The sequence below is a fragment of the Melanotaenia boesemani genome, chromosome 9 (genome assembly GCF_017639745.1).
Source record: "Melanotaenia boesemani isolate fMelBoe1 chromosome 9, fMelBoe1.pri, whole genome shotgun sequence".
Classification (NCBI taxonomy): Eukaryota; Metazoa; Chordata; class Actinopteri; order Atheriniformes; family Melanotaeniidae; genus Melanotaenia; species Melanotaenia boesemani.
In genome coordinates this window covers 24,432,714-24,449,743 of record NC_055690.1, presented here as the reverse complement: position 1 = coordinate 24,449,743, position 17,030 = coordinate 24,432,714, and the positions used below count along the sequence as shown (strand labels likewise).

At 38.8% G+C, this 17,030-nt stretch overlaps 1 protein-coding gene across 2 annotated transcripts in view; it reads left to right on the top strand.

Moving 5' to 3' along the window:
• The first annotated feature begins 262 nt into the window (after nt 1–262).
• The window catches only part of LOC121645919 (metabotropic glutamate receptor 5-like), a 17,989-nt gene continuing 1,221 nt past the window's right edge, over nt 263–17,030 (top strand). The window contains exons 1-6 of one of the 2 annotated variants that reach the window (XM_041994705.1): nt 263–320; nt 5,577–6,073; nt 6,574–7,011; nt 7,194–7,308; nt 16,524–16,598; nt 17,024–17,030. The exon at nt 17,024–17,030 is cut by the window's right edge and continues 168 nt beyond it. In XM_041994705.1, coding sequence (XP_041850639.1) covers nt 5,918–6,073; nt 6,574–7,011; nt 7,194–7,308; nt 16,524–16,598; nt 17,024–17,030 — 791 coding nt within the window. In that variant the 5' untranslated portion in view covers nt 263–320; nt 5,577–5,917. Of the gene's footprint in view, nt 321–1,744; nt 1,827–5,576; nt 6,074–6,573; nt 7,012–7,193; nt 7,309–16,523; nt 16,599–17,023 lie in introns of those variants that run through there. The other variant, XM_041994706.1, reaches the window with a different exon arrangement.

Genomic DNA, 17,030 nt, shown 5'->3' with positions numbered 1-17,030 from the left:
TCTTCCCAGGCTTCACTCTATCAGTATGTATCTCCAGATGGTATCTTGGAGGTGCAATGTGATAGAGAGGGAGAGACAGACAATGCACACAGAGGGAGGTGGGTGACCTGTGACGCGGACGGAGCCTCTCCATTGGAGCGCGGCAGAGAAAGAGAGAGAGAGAGAGAGAGAGAGAGAGAGAGAGAGAGAGAGAGAGAGAGAGAGAGAGGAGGCTCATTTGTTGCCATAGTGAACAAGTAGATTAACCACCGCGAGCATGATGCCGTGATGCACGCGTGAGAGATGCTGCTCTTCAGGAGCATTCACATCTGCAAGCAAAGGTATGCCACTCCAATTTCTCTATTGAAAAAGCCTTGAGGCATGAGTTGAAGGGAACAAAAAGTCCACATGCGTTTATTTCTCCATTCAGTTTCATGAGCAGGGGTGCATCCCACTTTTACATCGACGACAGTCAACCTGTTAAATTTTTTTTTTATCTTGATAAGCTTAGCCAGACACATTTTTGGGGATCTTAGAGTTAATATAAAATTAGGTAATCTTTCTCTTTCCTCTTTTAAATTTCCTCAGCTGCTTTATCTAGTTCTCATTCTTCAAATTATTTTGCATGGGCATTTGCAGCCTTTTATTTACTTAATAATCATAGCTTTATGAAAAACAAAACAAAACAAAAAATAATAGCAAGCTGAACCAAATATAAAAATAACTCATCTGAAATAATGATAATAATAATAAAAAAAAATCAAGTATTACTTTGCTTAAAATAGCCTGTTGTTGTTGGTCAGTGTTTGTGTCATAGACGGAGTAGAATGCGAGATATCGTTATTAGATTAGTAATGGTTTTTGATTTTATTTTTTAGATGAAATTGTATTCATTTATTTTGAAGATTAGATCTCTATGTCTTCTTTTATCATGGTTTTGTTGGACTCCAGACTAGGCTGTATAGGTTAATGCCCTTTTTTTTACTCCTGTGACCACTATGAAACTTCAAACGTTATCGATCTCCGCTGATCGTTATCCAGCCATAGTGGCACCTGGTGTTCACTTAATCAGTAAGTAGAAAGAGATACACCAAGTTCACCTTCATCTTACGTATAACACTATTAGTAATATAAAGGAACTATTTTAGACTAGAAGCTATTCCAATTTATGATCCTTTTGAAAATGAGAAAATTTGCAGCTACAGCGGAGCACCAGAGAGGGAAGAACAGATGCGAGAGAAAATGAAATAGCCTACATCGTAAAGGCTTGACAGAGGACACAAGACATTATCTATGAAACCATTTAGCCTACTGGAAGCACACATAGGTTTTTGTCCTAATTTTCTTTTATAACGCAGGTAGGGGGTTAAAGCAGGATGGATGAGGTTTACAAAAGGGATAATAACAATTGCATACAGCATGCACATTGTTTATACTGTAAGGAACAAGGTATGAAAAAAGACCAGTGGAGGTAAAAGGAAAATGTGTACAACGGAGCTGTGAAAATTAGAGGATTATTGATACATATGTTAAAATGGAGAGCTGCAATGGGGGTAAAGAATAGCGGGAGGTGGGGGCGTGCGGGAAATGAGATGAGGGTAGATGTGCTGAGGAGGAGACGAGGAGCAGAGAGGTGGGATGACGGAGAGAGGTGTTTGGAGAGAGGCTCAGGTGTGCGTGACTGGAAAACGGAGGAAGCACTGAAGGTGTACAGCAATCAGTGGCAGCTTTGGGCTGTTTGACATTGGACTATCGTCGGCAGTCTCTTTGCTCTGTGGTATTAACATAGGCTACATCCTAATTATCAAGCTGGACTCTGCAAGTGATTTCAGACATGTTCCCATAAGGTAAAGATTTATGGTGCTTTTGGAGGAAATATGAAATTAACTGCAGTTAATTCACTACGTACCCAGTGTCCCTCTGTATCCTGCTTAGAGCAATTTTGTTGCACTTTTTCTTACATTATTCCTAAAGGTACTTACTTGCGGTAAAATTTGCCCTAGTTATCACTGATGTCTTAAGGTAACGTCCCATTTAACCTAGTAAGAAAAAACAGCTCGTTGTACAGATGTAGCTATAGTAGACACAATCATGCAAATAAGACCGAGGAAGGTTAGAAACCCGCTTTTGATCGGTGCATGCTGCAGCCGTGTTTATTTCAGACTGTGTCTCTGTCATGTTTTGCATCATTCATTCATGATAACTCGTAAAAAAAATCGTGTGTTTGTGTTTGGTTCGGTGCAAAAGATGGACTCTTATCTCATTTTGCGGTTGACGGATGCAACGCTGCGCCAGTATTTCTCCTTGGAGGAAGAAAGAGAAGGCAGTTTCACCAGACCCTCTCCGTCAGTGATTAATTCAGGTCCCGCAAAATGTCACTTCAGTCAATTAATTAAACTTAAAATAAATGGTTTACCAGAATAATCGAAACCATGATAGACAGAAAAATTGTAGATGCAAAAACGGTTTCGGGGACCGTATGGTAGAGGACTAACAGGAGAGGTCACAAGCCGCTGTTAAAACATTGCAGGACAAGTGATTTAAGGTCAGTATTTGATTGGGAGGAGTTATACACGTCACACCGGGTCTGATGTCTTTGCAGCAGGTATTTAGTTATTGTGTCGGCACTCCCTGGTGACAAGATCACACGTCTTGCTGACACTGACAGACCTCTACAGGAAGCATCAGTTATCAATACCACATACCAATCAATACCTATAGGTATTGGATTTATCATTCAAGTTCAGATGGTGCATTCATAACATATTTATGTGAGAAACATGATGAGTTGTGGCTATTGAGTAAAATTAACTACTATAACACCACTTTAAAAAAAAAGCACACTAAGCAGAAACATTTAGAAAAAGTCAAGGTAAATCTGAACGTGAGTGTTGTTCTCTCTCATCTGAGCACCAGAAAGATCTCTCACTGGCACTCAGATTATTCTAGAAACAAGGCAGCAGGGCAGGCAAATAGTCTTTTGTGCACTCTGGAAGCACATGCAGACACATTGTCACAAGCCCACTCAGCAAAAGTCTGTCCCTGCATAAGTGAATGTGAAAACTCAACAGAAAAAGCAGTGTGACCTATTTTAGTTTCTGGCAGTTAATTTGAGAAGCATCAGCATATGGTGTTTGTGGATAGTGCCTGTTTTGTCTTTGTTTCTGGAAAACAATTTTTGACCCTTAGATGTTGTCTAATAGTGAATTGAGGTATCAAACTATGGGAAACACTCCTGATATTTATAATATAAACACAACACTCAGGCATAGCATGAAAGAGAAGCGCACACACCAACAGGGTGATAAAAGAATATTCCGCTTTTAAATTTATGTGGGTGGATGCACATCCATTTGTGAATGGCATTAGCCAGTGGCTGCTTTTTCCATTACGTTTATGTCTGCATTTGAGCAATGTGAATTGTGGATAATTCCGAATAGCTTACTCATGTATTTTTCTCTTAGGATGATTTACTCTTCCCTTAGTCAAAATGAACACACTGGTATTTTTATAATGTTAAACTGCTAAGTAGAGGGGGAGTGTTTAGACTATTTTAAAGATCCAGATACTGCCCCCTGCTCCATCTTTAATTGCCAACAGAATTGTCTTTGAATCAAACTGAGTGAAAGGTATGCTTGCATCCTTGTAAGCTGAATATTCTGTAGCAGCAAATGTCCCCCATTTAACACTCGGTAAATGAAATGCTTTCTAAACACACACAGAACAGCATTTCAGCACTAATGAAATTCACAGAATATAAGAGGCAGAGAGAGGGACTGGGTTTATTTGCTTCTGCTTATTGTACGTTTATGTCTGTGTTAGAGTTGATTTAGAAGGTTTTATGTCACACTTTGTGTAGTTTTGAGAGAGCTAAAGTGAGTGCCTAATGACTTGTAGTAGATGTTTGTTTAGGGAATGAGTAGTTGATTTGCTATCGTTAGGCCATCTCAACATGAAAGTGACAGAGTGAGAGTGTGCCGGAGTTACACAGCATGCATGTGACTTAGAGAGGGTTACAAATGAAAATAAAGTATGAAGAGAGGAATGGCTGGTGAAAAGACTTTAATCAGAGAAGATGCATCTATGGCTAACAGTTACGTGAAAATTTTGTTTAATCTTTTATATATATTGATATAAAGAACTGAGGTGACCTCTAAACATGGGGACAGATATAGTTGTATGTTTCACCAGTTCTTCATGAGTTGACGGGTTAATAGACAGAGAATAGAAACTGGAAGCAGATGCACAGTTGCATCACTGATTGAGACAGTTTATATGTGCAGTTTTGTTTTATTTTGGAGCAGCAGTTAGCCTTTTAGCCGTCCTGACACAGTCAAGTTAATTACAGTCAGGGAGATTTTCCGTCCCTTGATGCTTTTTTTTTATTGCTCTTGCCTTCCTCAGTCTTTTATCACATTCTTTCTTTGTACCTCCTTAAGCACACACTTCCCCTCTATTTGTTGTTTTTTGCTCGCCCCATTTGTCTTTTCATCAAAGGCATGCTGCCTCCTTCCATTTTCTGTATCCTTCTCATCCTCTGATTCTGTATTTCCCGACATTCCCGTCATGACCTTGATCCCATTTTTGCATAAGCAGGAGGATTTTCTGCTGTCTGAGGCGTATCAGGTCGTCTGCTATTTATCATCAGTAAAATTGCCGTAATGCAAGAAAATATTTGTGTAGCACAGAGGGTGAACAAATTATATGACTTATACTTCAAAGTAGAGTAATGGCTACTTGAAATGTTCCTTTAGGGAAATTACTGACATTCGCTTTATTTGGCTAAATGTTAAATGCAAGATACCTGCTGGATAAATTGTAGTTTGATGTGGTCTCCGAGTGTGTTTAAATCATCCACTTTGTGGCTGATTTGCTTACATTTATCAACATTGCCTGTAGCCTCTGGCCCTGCTTAAAGGATTGTATCCTATTATTTATGATAACAAGTCAAAAGCAATAGTCTGCTTTTTTCCTCAAGAACAAAAAGAATGAAAAATGTCTCTAAATTTTCAGTTTTTGCCAAAGGATGTATAGCAATCTTGTTCAGCATTTCAGCAAATTAAATTGTTACAGTAACGCTGCGTGGGGGGCTAAGTTAAAAAGAATACCAAGAATTCCACTAATAACGTCAGTGAGAATTGTACCCATCATTTTAATTTAGTTAGGGTTGAAGGGGCAGATGCTTGAGGATTAATTTTCTGTATGTTGACAGATGTTTTTTCTCTTGTCATTATGTTTTTTTTTTTAAATCATTAAGGAATTAATGAGAAAAATGGCCCCTCCAGTGTTAAAAGGTTTTGCAAGAGTACTATGTGAAATTAGTCAGGAAACTAACAGTTCACCCAGAACAGCTGAGAAAACAAAGTAATATATTCTCATTTTAATAATTAATCTGGATTTATTCTAAAACTCTTTAAAGGATTCTACACACTTTTTGTACTAAATGCATTTAACCAAAAGAAAACCAGAAGCTTTTGTTATAGTTTTAGAATTAAATGAATAAATTAAGCTGTTTGAGGGAGTCAGTGGCTTGAATGTTTGAGAAACTGAACACCACAAAAAATTTCTACATTCTAACAGTCTTTTTCTCCTCACAGGTTTATGTGAACATGTCTTTCTGTCAACTGTTACTGTGGAGATCAACTCAGCCTTGTACTTGGGAGATCCTGGAGCTGTTTCAGCCAATGAAACTTAGTACAGATTTTCTTTTAAATTTCCCAGGCTACATCGCTGCACCTATCTCAGCTGTTTCACTGATGGTCCCACCTTGACATTCAAAAGTACGAAGCAGGGTGGGAAGGAATATACTTAACAAAAAAGTCCTCCACTTTGGTACAAGCTCTTGTCATGGGCAGGGAAAGTGTTTCTGGGACAAGTAGTACCCTGTGACGACTCAAATCTAAAATCTTCTTCTCTATTGTTACCTCAACGGACCAAGATGATGCCTTGGCTGCTGCTAGTTTTGTCCATTTGGGTAGTGCTTGGACAAACGGACTCTGCCCACTCCAGTGAACGGAGAGTTGTAGCACACATGCCTGGGGACATTATCATTGGGGCACTGTTCTCTGTCCATCATCAGCCTCCTGCTGACAAGGTTGGTGTTTTTTTTTTGTCATACAGTTCACATTTTACTGTTTACCTGGATTTGACCGAAACACAATGAAGATTTTATTGAAATTAGGACATAACATGTAATTTTTGGCCAAATTGACTAACTATTGTACCAAGAGTAATGTTATGTAAAGGAATACAGTCGCCTTGTAATGGTTGACTGTGTGAGTATATGATCATTCAAGCTCCATTAGTTTACTCAGCAACCATTTGTCATTTATTGACATTTAAGTTTTTCATCTCATTACATATAACTGCAAAAAGGAACATGGAAGTCTTGGACATGGCATCTATGCCCATGTCTATGTTAGTTAAGTACTAAGTTGTTAAATGCATAATTGTAGTCATTTAGTGTATTTGAAAAAAAAAATCAACATGTAACATTATGTCTGAACTGTGATGAAAATGCTTAAACAACATTGTTATTTTAATGCCAGTTGACTTTTACTTGATTTAATTTAGTCTTTTATCCCATTTGTTCAGGTGCATGAGCGCAAGTGTGGTGCTGTGCGAGAGCAATATGGTATCCAGAGAGTGGAGGCCATGATGCATACACTGGACCGCATCAACGCTGACCCACACATCCTTCCCAACATCAGCCTAGGTTGTGAGATCCGGGACTCTTGCTGGCACTCAGCTGTGGCTCTGGAGCAGAGCATCGAGTTCATCCGGGATTCATTGGTCTCCTCTGACGAGGCTGAGGAGTGGGGTGGAGGAGGTTCCTGGGGAGGTGGAGGAGGTGGAGGGGCGACCATGAAATGTGCAGACCCCTCTGCAACTCCAATGCGTGGAAAGAAACCCATTGTGGGTCTAATTGGACCAGGGTCAAGCTCAGTGGCCATACAGGTCCAGAATCTTCTACAGCTGTTCAACATACCACAGATTGCCTACTCTGCCACCAGTATGGACCTCAGTGATAAGGTGAGGCCATCTGCACATTAACAGATATTATCAAAGTTGTAAAGATGCAGACACCTAAAATAAAAAAGCAAAGTATAAAACAGAAAACTGATTTGACTTAATATATCCATTATCCACTTTGCTAACTCTCATATTTCCTGCTAAATAACTATTTTCCACTTATTTTCTCTACAATGATTCAGAGCCTTTACAAGTATTTTATGCGGGTGGTGCCTTCAGATGCCCAGCAGGCGCGAGCAATGGTGGACATTGTCAAGAGATACAACTGGAGCTATGTGTCGGCCATCCACACTGAAGGTACAACCACGTACACTTGGAAGCACAAACGGCTCTGTGTTTTCATTGACCTGTGACCTCATAGAAAAAGCAAAATGTGCTTTGTTTCAAGTAACACAAGACTGCTTTTTCAATTCAAAGAAAAGAAGGAGGAGAGACTAATTTATTGATGATAACAGTAGCAACACTTCAGCAAAGAGGAAGGGACAAGTGATTTTTAAAGAGATGAGTTTACAGCTTATGAAGAGTAGTGTGGTAAAAAGAAAAAAAAATGGAATTGTTTTAGCTGGTTTGAAGCCAAAAAGCTGATAAAGCAGTAGGTGTTCAAAAATAGGGAAGTAGATCAGCAAGTAACAGAGGACAAATGGAGCAAAAAGGTTACAAGAAACAACAGCTCGAATCCCTGTAAGGAATGGCAAGGGAGAAACACATGGAAATCTGGGGGTGGATTATGAACTACAGACAGAGAAAATCATTTTGAGGAAAGGAAAAAGAAAAAAAAAATCATTTAATTGTTTTTTATTACTCATTCATTCACTCTCTATGGATCTAGTATTGAGTTGAGTCACCTACCAGTAGGTTACTGAGGAAGATGCTGCAGATAATGTGTCTACTACCTAAAGTAGAGTCTGCACACACACACACACACACACACACATGCACACACACACACACACACACACACACTGTGCCACATTCAGAACTGTAGATTCTGCCATCTGGCTTTAACATGGGTATTATAAGTGCATTAAAACCTAGATATAAGTATTACTGGTGGTGTGGTGTGCATGGCATGTATTTAAGTGTATTACATAAACATACTGAGTATCCGTGTGTGAGAGGGAGCAAGGTTTTTGACAGCTTGGTGAGATGGAATTGAACGAGAGGGAATATATAGATGAAAAATATAATGTGACTGCAGTGGCTAATGCCAAAATGTATAAAACTGTACTGTGGATGACACTAAAACTAATACATTTATTTATGATTTATAAGTACTATTAGATTTTAAGGAATGCTAATATGCTAACTTCTTCACCCATCATCTAATTGACTTCTTGACTCTAATTATTTCATGTTTTTTTACTTTAAGTTGGGAACGTGAAAGAATAAATTGAGTCACATGATTATCTATTTCCTAGGGCATGATAAATATATATAAGTTGTTTCTGATTCTGTCCTTGAGGCATTTAAACAAACTGCAGGATGGTAATGTGTGTGCCGTGACAAAGGCATACATGCTAACATGTTAGAGGCATGGATGTTCTTCAGTATGAGTTAAAAAGATAAAAAAAAGGGTTTGTTATTTAGGTTAATTGGTGTGTGTAAGATGAGCAAAGTGTATATATAGAGTGCAGAGAGCTGGTTCCTGCAGAGGGCGTGGATTCTAGCACCACATATGCACAACTGATCAGCCACAACTGCATTTGTTTTATGATATTCTCAGATTAACATTTCCCAGATCAAAAGCAAAAAAAACAAAAAACAAAAAAACCCAAAACTTTTTATATACTTTTCTGAACTTCATACCTGAACTGAACACCTCATGCCTCTTAATGGAGCCAGCTGAGAGACAGGTGTTGAGGGACCATCTACAAAGGGCAACACTTACAAGAGCAGCACCCACAGCTATTTGTCATGTTTGATAATGATGGATTTTCAGTGTATTATATTCATTAAAGCTGTGAACTAAATGAACAAACTAACTAACAAAAAACAAAACAAAAACAAAAACAAACAAACAAACAAACAAAAAAAAAACACACGCAAAAAGAAGGATTTAGTAGGGGGGAAAGGCCCAAGGATAATTGGGGATGAATAACAAGGAAGGAAGAAAGAATCAGAGAACTAGTGATAAAAAATGCCAGGAAACCACAGAAGCCAGAGTACTAGGTGTGAGTATATGTGTGTGTGCGCATGGATGCTTTGGATAAATAGGAGGGCGTATGGAAGCTGCAGAATCAGAGAAAGATTTGTGGGGGGCTTTAGAGAAACTCATTAATTCTCTGCACTAACATTTTGCATCTGGAGGCAAAAGACGAGAAACTGATACACAGGAAACTGAATAATACATATAATGTCGACACTGTAATTATATCTTTCTCTTTGAGAGGATATATTGCACATCCTTGAATTTTTCAATCCATTGTGTTGATTTTAAAATGTTTTTTTAAAAGAGACATACAATGTGAGGAAGTCTGTCAGGGTAAGACCATGTCTCTTTACAGCCCATTACAGTCATGTTAACATTTAAGCACACTACAATGTTGTTTCTGTGCTTTTGAGATAAGTACATCATTATGAAAGCTCTGTGTATTTTTAAATGTCAAATCCTCAAATATATGGTGACACAAACCTTACTTATTGTATTATCCAACCTGACTTGACTGAGCAAAAAACAGATAGCAGAAATGATCAGATGCCACAGTCAATAGACAGCAGCCAAGCAGTACAACTTACCAGCTTTAACTGTGATTCATAGAATGGGATGTGAAATAGTAGGTTACTAGTATTAGCAGGAAATTCAAAGATCAGTTGAATAAAAAGCAAGTACGTTTGGACATAAACACATTAATTCCTTTTATTGAACTCTGTTGTCCATCTTTACTCATAGGAGAGGCAGCAAAAAACACTTTCTGAGGCTCTGATATCTATGGCTATTTATATTTAAAGAGACAGGAGAAGTCTGACACCTCTTGGTAGTAAGCCTTAGTAGATCACCTTGGGAAGACCAACCTGCAGCTTAGGATGCTTTGCTATGCTGGGCTGTTGTTTTTTGTCAGCACTTTTCTTTAATCCTCATCATTTTCAGTTATATGCCCCAAATATATCAAGTGTGTGCATATTTAGTGCAATTGTATTTTTTTTTAATTTAAACACAGCCTTTTGTTAGTCTTGTCATAAAATAAACTAATAATTCACGCACACAGCAGCAAAATAGTTACGAGGGAGAATCTCAGTTATCATCCCGCACTACACTTCTTTTATTATTGTTGTCACTGTTTCCCTGCTGCCTGCCTGCTTTTGTATTACTGTTTCTCTGTTCATCTCAATTCAATTCAGCTCAATGGGTTTTATTGACAAGAAATTTGACGTTTCACCCAGCCATGCTCTTGACATCAACTGATCAATCTCAGTTAATCTGGATGCTACCCTTTTCTCCACTCTATCTCTTTGCTCGCCATCTTTTGTCCTGTCTCACTTTTTCTCATTTATTTCAAGCTTCTGCTGTTAATGGCTTTTTTGATCTAGGCCTCACAGATTCTGTCTCCCTTTCTTTTGGATTTTTTCTCCCTTTTTATTCCTGTCATCCTTCTAGCTTTCATTCTTTCCCTCTGACTCTGCAGTACAACATGGCCTTTACGCATTTAACGTCCATGGCATTGAAGGATTACAGGAGAGAGGAAAGTGGGATGAATTGGGGAAGACAGTGTAGAGAAGGGTTTAATGAATGGCACAGAGGCGAACGAGTGAAGCTGCTTATGTTTTTATAATCGTTGTTGCCTGAGGGTGAACATTCAAAGTGGGTCATGGGCCAGTTTTTGGTAGGTTCTGAAATAATACACAGGCATTTGTACTTGAATGATTAAGGGCTACAAGACCACAAATGCACAAAGCAGCTTAGTCTCATGTTTCAGAATTCATGTCCTGGGAATCTATTTAATAGCTTCTGTTAAGATAGATGATTTACCAGTCATCCTACTTCTTAGGCTTCACCCAAGACATCTGTTTAAGTGTGTTAATTGGTGCAAATTTAGACATTTAGAAAATGTTTTTATTTATTATTATATTACATTATATTCTTACAATATAGACTCAAAACAATTACAAAATAACTAACTGTATAAGCATTTAGTCTCTTTTGTAATAAGCTAGATTTTTGCTGTAATCCAGCAGTCCATCTAAAAAAGTGGTAGAAAAATTTAAAAAACTCTTCCATGATCACAAACAAACAAACAAAAAAAAAAAAACCCTGCATACTCAGACTCCCTCCTAGGATTGAATTAGAATGACCAAATAACCTAACATGGATGTTTTTGGATCGTGGGAGGAAGCTGGAGTATATGGAGAGAACCTATGCACAGAGAGAACATGCAAACAGAAAGCTGAGATTTGAACCAGGACCCTTCTTGCAGACAAACATCTGTGCTAAGCACCAAAAACTGAGATGTCTGGCCACAGACAAGGCTGTCTCAAATTGCATTCGGCAGGATTTGTGTTGGCTATTTTTATAGCAGAAGTGCATTTACAGCAACATTAATACACACACTATACTAGGAAGACCCCAGATAGTCTGCTCGTGAAAGTCAGAGGAATGCTGTACATCAGAAGAGATAATTGTGATGCTAACGCTAGCTAAGAGATTTGTATCAAAGACTGTTTTATTACTTGATTCGTACTAAAAGTTGATGTTGGAGTGTTGACATGAACAGTGCAAACTTGTCACTTAAATTGCTTAGTTATGTTTATACATTGTTTATCTTATAAATAAACAATGTACACTGCTAAAAAAAATAAAGGGAACACTTAAACAACACAGTGTAAATCCAAGTCAGTCACATTTCTGTGAAATGAAACTGTCCACTTAGGAAGCAACACTGATTGACAATCAATTTCACATGCTGTTGTGCAAATGGAATAGACAACAGGTGGAAATTATAGGCAATTAGCAAGAAACTCCCAATAAAGGAGCGGTTCTGCAGGTGGTGACCACAGACCACTTCTCAGTTCCTGCTTTCTGGCTGATGTTTTGTTCTCTTTTGAATGCTCGTGGTGCTTTCACTCTAGTGGTAGCATGAGACGGAGTCTACAACCCACACAAGTGGCTCAGGTAGTGCAGCTCATCCAGGATGGCACATCAATGCGAGCTGTGGCAAGAACGTTTGCTGTGTCTGTCAGCGTAGTGTCCAGAGCATGGAGGCGCTACCAGAAGACAGGCCAGTAGATCAGGAGATGTGGAGGAGGCCGTAGGAGGGCAACAACCCAGCAGAAGGACCACTACATTGACCTTGGTGAAAGGAGGAACAGGAGGAGAACTGCCAGAGCCCTGCAACATGACCTCCAGCAGGCCACAAATGTGCATGTGTCTGCTCAAACGGTCAGAAACAGACTCCATGAGGGTGGTATGAGGGCCCGACGTCCACAGGTGGGGGCTGTGCTTACAGCCCAACACCGTGCAGGATGTTTAACATTTGCCAGAGAACAAGACTGGTGCCCTGTGCTCTTCACAGATGAAAGCAGGTTCATACTGAGCACATGTGACAGATGTGATAGAGTCTGGAGACGCCATGGAGAACGTTCTGCTGCCTGCAACATCATCCAGCATGACCAATTTGGCAGTGGGTCAGTAATGGTGTGGGGTGGCATTTCTTTGGGGGGGCCGCACAACCCTCCATGTGCTCGCCAGAGGTAGCCTGACTGCCATTAGGTACCGAGATGAGATTCTCAGACCCCTTGTGAGACCATATGCTGGTGCGGTTGGCCCTGGGTTCCTCCTAATGCAAGACAGTGCTAGACCTCATGTGGCTGGAGTGTGTCAGCAGTTCATGCAAGGCGAAGGCATTGATGCTATGGACTGGCCCGCCTGTTCCCCAGATCTGAATCCAATTGAGCACATCTGGGACATCATGTCTAGCTCCATCCACCAACGCCACGTTGCACCACAGACTATCCAGGAGTTGGCGGATGCTTTAGTCCAGGTCTGGGAGGAGATCCCTCAGGAGACCATCCGCCACCTCATCAGGAGCATGCCCAGGCGTTGTAGGGAGGTCATACAGGCACTTGAAGGCCACACACACTACTGAGCCTCATTTTGACTTGTTTTAAGGACATTACATCAAAGTTGGATCAGCCTGTAGTGTGTTTTTCCACTTTAATTTTGAGTGTGACTCCAAATCCAGACCTCCATGGGTTAATAAATTCGATTTTCATTGATAATTATTGTGTGATTTTGTTGTCAGCACATTCAACTATGTGAAGAACAAAGTGTTTAATAAGAACATTTCATTCATTCAGATCTGTGTTATTTTAATGTTCACTTTATTTTTTTGAGCAGTGCACATATGAATTATACAAGCATGTGAAAAGCAATTTGTTTGAATTGTTTTGACATGGTTTATTGGGCCTTAACACAAGTGAAAACTGAGGCAGTTTTTAATAGAAAAAGTTACCAAAGATAAACTTGTTACAGACACACACTTGGTGAGTTGCATGAGCAAGAGAGGTGACCCCTGGAAAAAAACCCAAGTGTACCTTAATCATGTAAACACACACTTTGACTGGGGCAGCAAATGCAGCCAGTTAGGTTAATAAAGCTCCGCAACATCTAAAGACATTTGCATTGCGGTGAGGATGTTTGTAAATATTTGCACAATACTTGACACTTACTTTGCACTTACTCATTAATCTCTCAGTATGCTGACAGATATTGATGCACACACAAAATAATCTTAAATTCATTTTGTGAATATTTGCGCATTTGTGTGAAAATTTTCCCAGCACTACAGCAGATGTGATAAAGGGTTTAAGGAAAACTAGAAGAGGAGGAATAAGGAAGGAGAGCAATAAAAAAGAATAAAAGACAAAAGGGACCTTTTACTTACCACAGTAATAAGAAATCATACATTTTACTAGACATTTTTCTCTAGCTGAGGATGTGACAAGGGACAAAGAAAATGTATATAAATGTGACAAAAGATGAGTGATGCTGGAATTGATAACTGAGAAGAATATAGAGTAATGAAATGAATTGCAAAAAGACAGATTCCTGTCTTGGCATCTACATTTTATTGTTTGTTTTGGCTGCTGCTAAGAAGTTTTGGGTAGAAAAGGTGAGTATTTAGATGTGGAGAACCAGGAATGTTACAGATGGATTGGCTTTTGATTTCAAATTGCATTGTTTATTAAAGACTACCAAATAAATAACACAAAAAAGAGATTGCAGTGGCATTGCAGAGAACGTGCAACAGGGTTTATGTTGTTTACTTGTCTTTTTTCCACCCCTTTTTACGTTTTTTACTAAAAGCTATATGGAAGGTTAAACTCAACAAAACGCTAAAACTTGACAATACAGCCTTCTCCCCCATCTCCATTTAATGTTTTAACGTCACTGCACAAAGACAAATGGTAATTATATGCACATCTGAAGACCTTTCTCCAGGATACTCAAATTTCACAGTCAAATTTTTGTAGTGTTTTGCATAATCTGTGTTGAATGTCTCATTATAATAAAAGATTAAATTTAGGAGTGAAAGAACAACAGCTTGTTAGAAGACAGGAACAAAGATATATGAAGGAGAGGAAAGAGCTATATCAGAGCGAAACTGTGAACCTGTGATCTCAGTCGTTTTTTTTCTGTGGAAGGTGATTAAACCAAAGTACCACATGTGTGAATTAGTTAAATGTCCTGTGCATAAGGTGGTTTGTTTCAAAATGTGATAGTGAACATTTTGCAGTTGCTTGTGGACCATTTGATATGTGTTTGTGAATGTGAGAAATGAAGTGAAAATAGATTTAGAAGAGGTACAACAAGGTCCAGTTAGTCGATGTAAGACACAGCTGAGGCAAAAGCCAGAGTGCAAGGTGAAGTGAAGCAAGCATGAGTACATTATATAAAGTTTTTATAACTGACGATTTAGAGAGATGAAAATAAATTAATGCGGTTTGGCTTAAAATGTTCTAGTAAGTTGCAAGAGGTTTTTGGCCTGAATGCTTATCATGTCATGCATTTACTTTTCTGTATCAGAGCAAAAAGATCATCTTTCATTTTCACCATTTCAACAGTTAATTTCCTCAATATTTATCAAATGTGTGAGTTTCTTTTACTGGTCATTACAAGTTGAGGCTCATTAACATTCAGACACGTGAACAACAACTTAAGGCTGGTACACACATAAGGATTTTCTAAATCTGGAGAAACCTGTACAATTATACTGCAGTGTGTTATTGGAGGGGGTTCACAGCATCTTGTATGCTGTTGCCATACCATGCATACTGTTGGCTCCAGCAGAGTCAGTGGAGAGTGGCACATTTTCTGGTCAAAAGAAGACACATTTTTGGGGTTTAAGAGAAACCAGAGTAACGCTCCATGTTTAAGGGAAATGGATGTTCTCAAGGCTTTAATGTCTAAACATCTCAGTGGCATAAAGGTGACATTGATTAATCATTTATCAGACTATGATCTGTACAATATAAACAGAAATATGAATGGAAGTATGCATCTGCAACTCAGCACAATATTTTTTATAATAAACTATAGAGTTTATTTAGAATACACTCTCAAACTGATGCATGTGTGCGTATGTTGGGGAAGGGGATGGTGGGTATTTAGGAGAGACGAGCACAAGTGTGTTTGTGGTATATACGTTTTTAATGTTGAGGTATATAAACAATCTATGAGCATCTGAGAGACAGAGACAAAGTGATAAAGAGACCCATGGCAGACTTATTGAAGGAAGGAGAAGGTGGTCTCACACATAAATCCCTGTTGAGTCCAGGATGAAGTAGGTTACAAGCTTTACTGATTTTTGTAATGGTACCAGAGTGAATGTGTATGTGTGCCTGTGTCTCAAAGTGCACTAGGGAAGGATGGTCTGTACCATCTGTCTCTCAGTCCTCTCACTGAGACACTAATTATGGGACTTTACACTTCACTCCACCGCCCTCATCACTGGCCTGACTACATGGGCACTATGAGATGTATGGTGGCCAGGGACTGTGGGACTTCATCTTCTTCTCAGATCAAATATATCAAATTAGTGTGCGCTCAGTAGGTAATATCACACAGTTAAATCATCAGAGATAAAAAAAAAACAGACAAAAAATGATAAAAAAGAAAAAAAAGATATTTTTTCAAATAAAATTAAGACAATAAAAGAGTGGAGGATTAAAAATTAGAGTGGGGAATCCTATCATAGTCTTTGATAGTGTGCACAACCCTTCATTAGCATAAATTTCAGGTCACCCACTTTCTCTGGCAAAGAAAGGGGTGCCACAGTAGGGAGATGCTTTCTTTGACATGAATTTGAGCTGGTATATGTTGTCCACAATAAGCAATTGTGGTTGTGTGTTTGCAAATGAGTTTAGGCCCTCTCATACCACATTTTCCTCTAAAAAATCAAAACAAAAAACCCCAAAGCATATGCCTGCTTCTAAATCTCTATGTACATCCATCCATCCTTGTATGCCCAATTTTAGAACTAATTAAAATCTCTTGTACTCTTTCTGTGGTTCTTTAGGCAACTATGGTGAAAGTGGAATGGAAGCATTCAAGGACATGGCAGCCAAAGAGGGCATCTGTATTGCCCACTCTGGTAAGAAACAAAAGCCATTATGACCACAGCGACTTCAACAAGATCTCTCTTATTCATTACATTATTGACAGGTGACTGGATTTGTAGGTCTTATAGAGTAATTTAGTGAAAACTGTTCAGTGAAGTATTTGTACCACTGCCTTTGCTTACAAAAGAACATAATTTTAAGGTATTACGTTCATCTAATAACACTCATGACAGAACAGGATTCTAAATGAACTACTATAGATGTATAGTATACTTAAGAAGTTTATGAAAGGTTTTATTCTTAAATTAAGGCTCCTGCTTCACATTTAAGTCAGGTGCCTGATACTTCATCAAAGCTAAAGGTGCTGTACCCCAAAGTCCACTTCTCAGATAAAAAAATTGAGATCCACACATGGCATAAGGGTTTCAGATGTGTTTGTCTGACATGCTTTCCTTAGGCAAAAT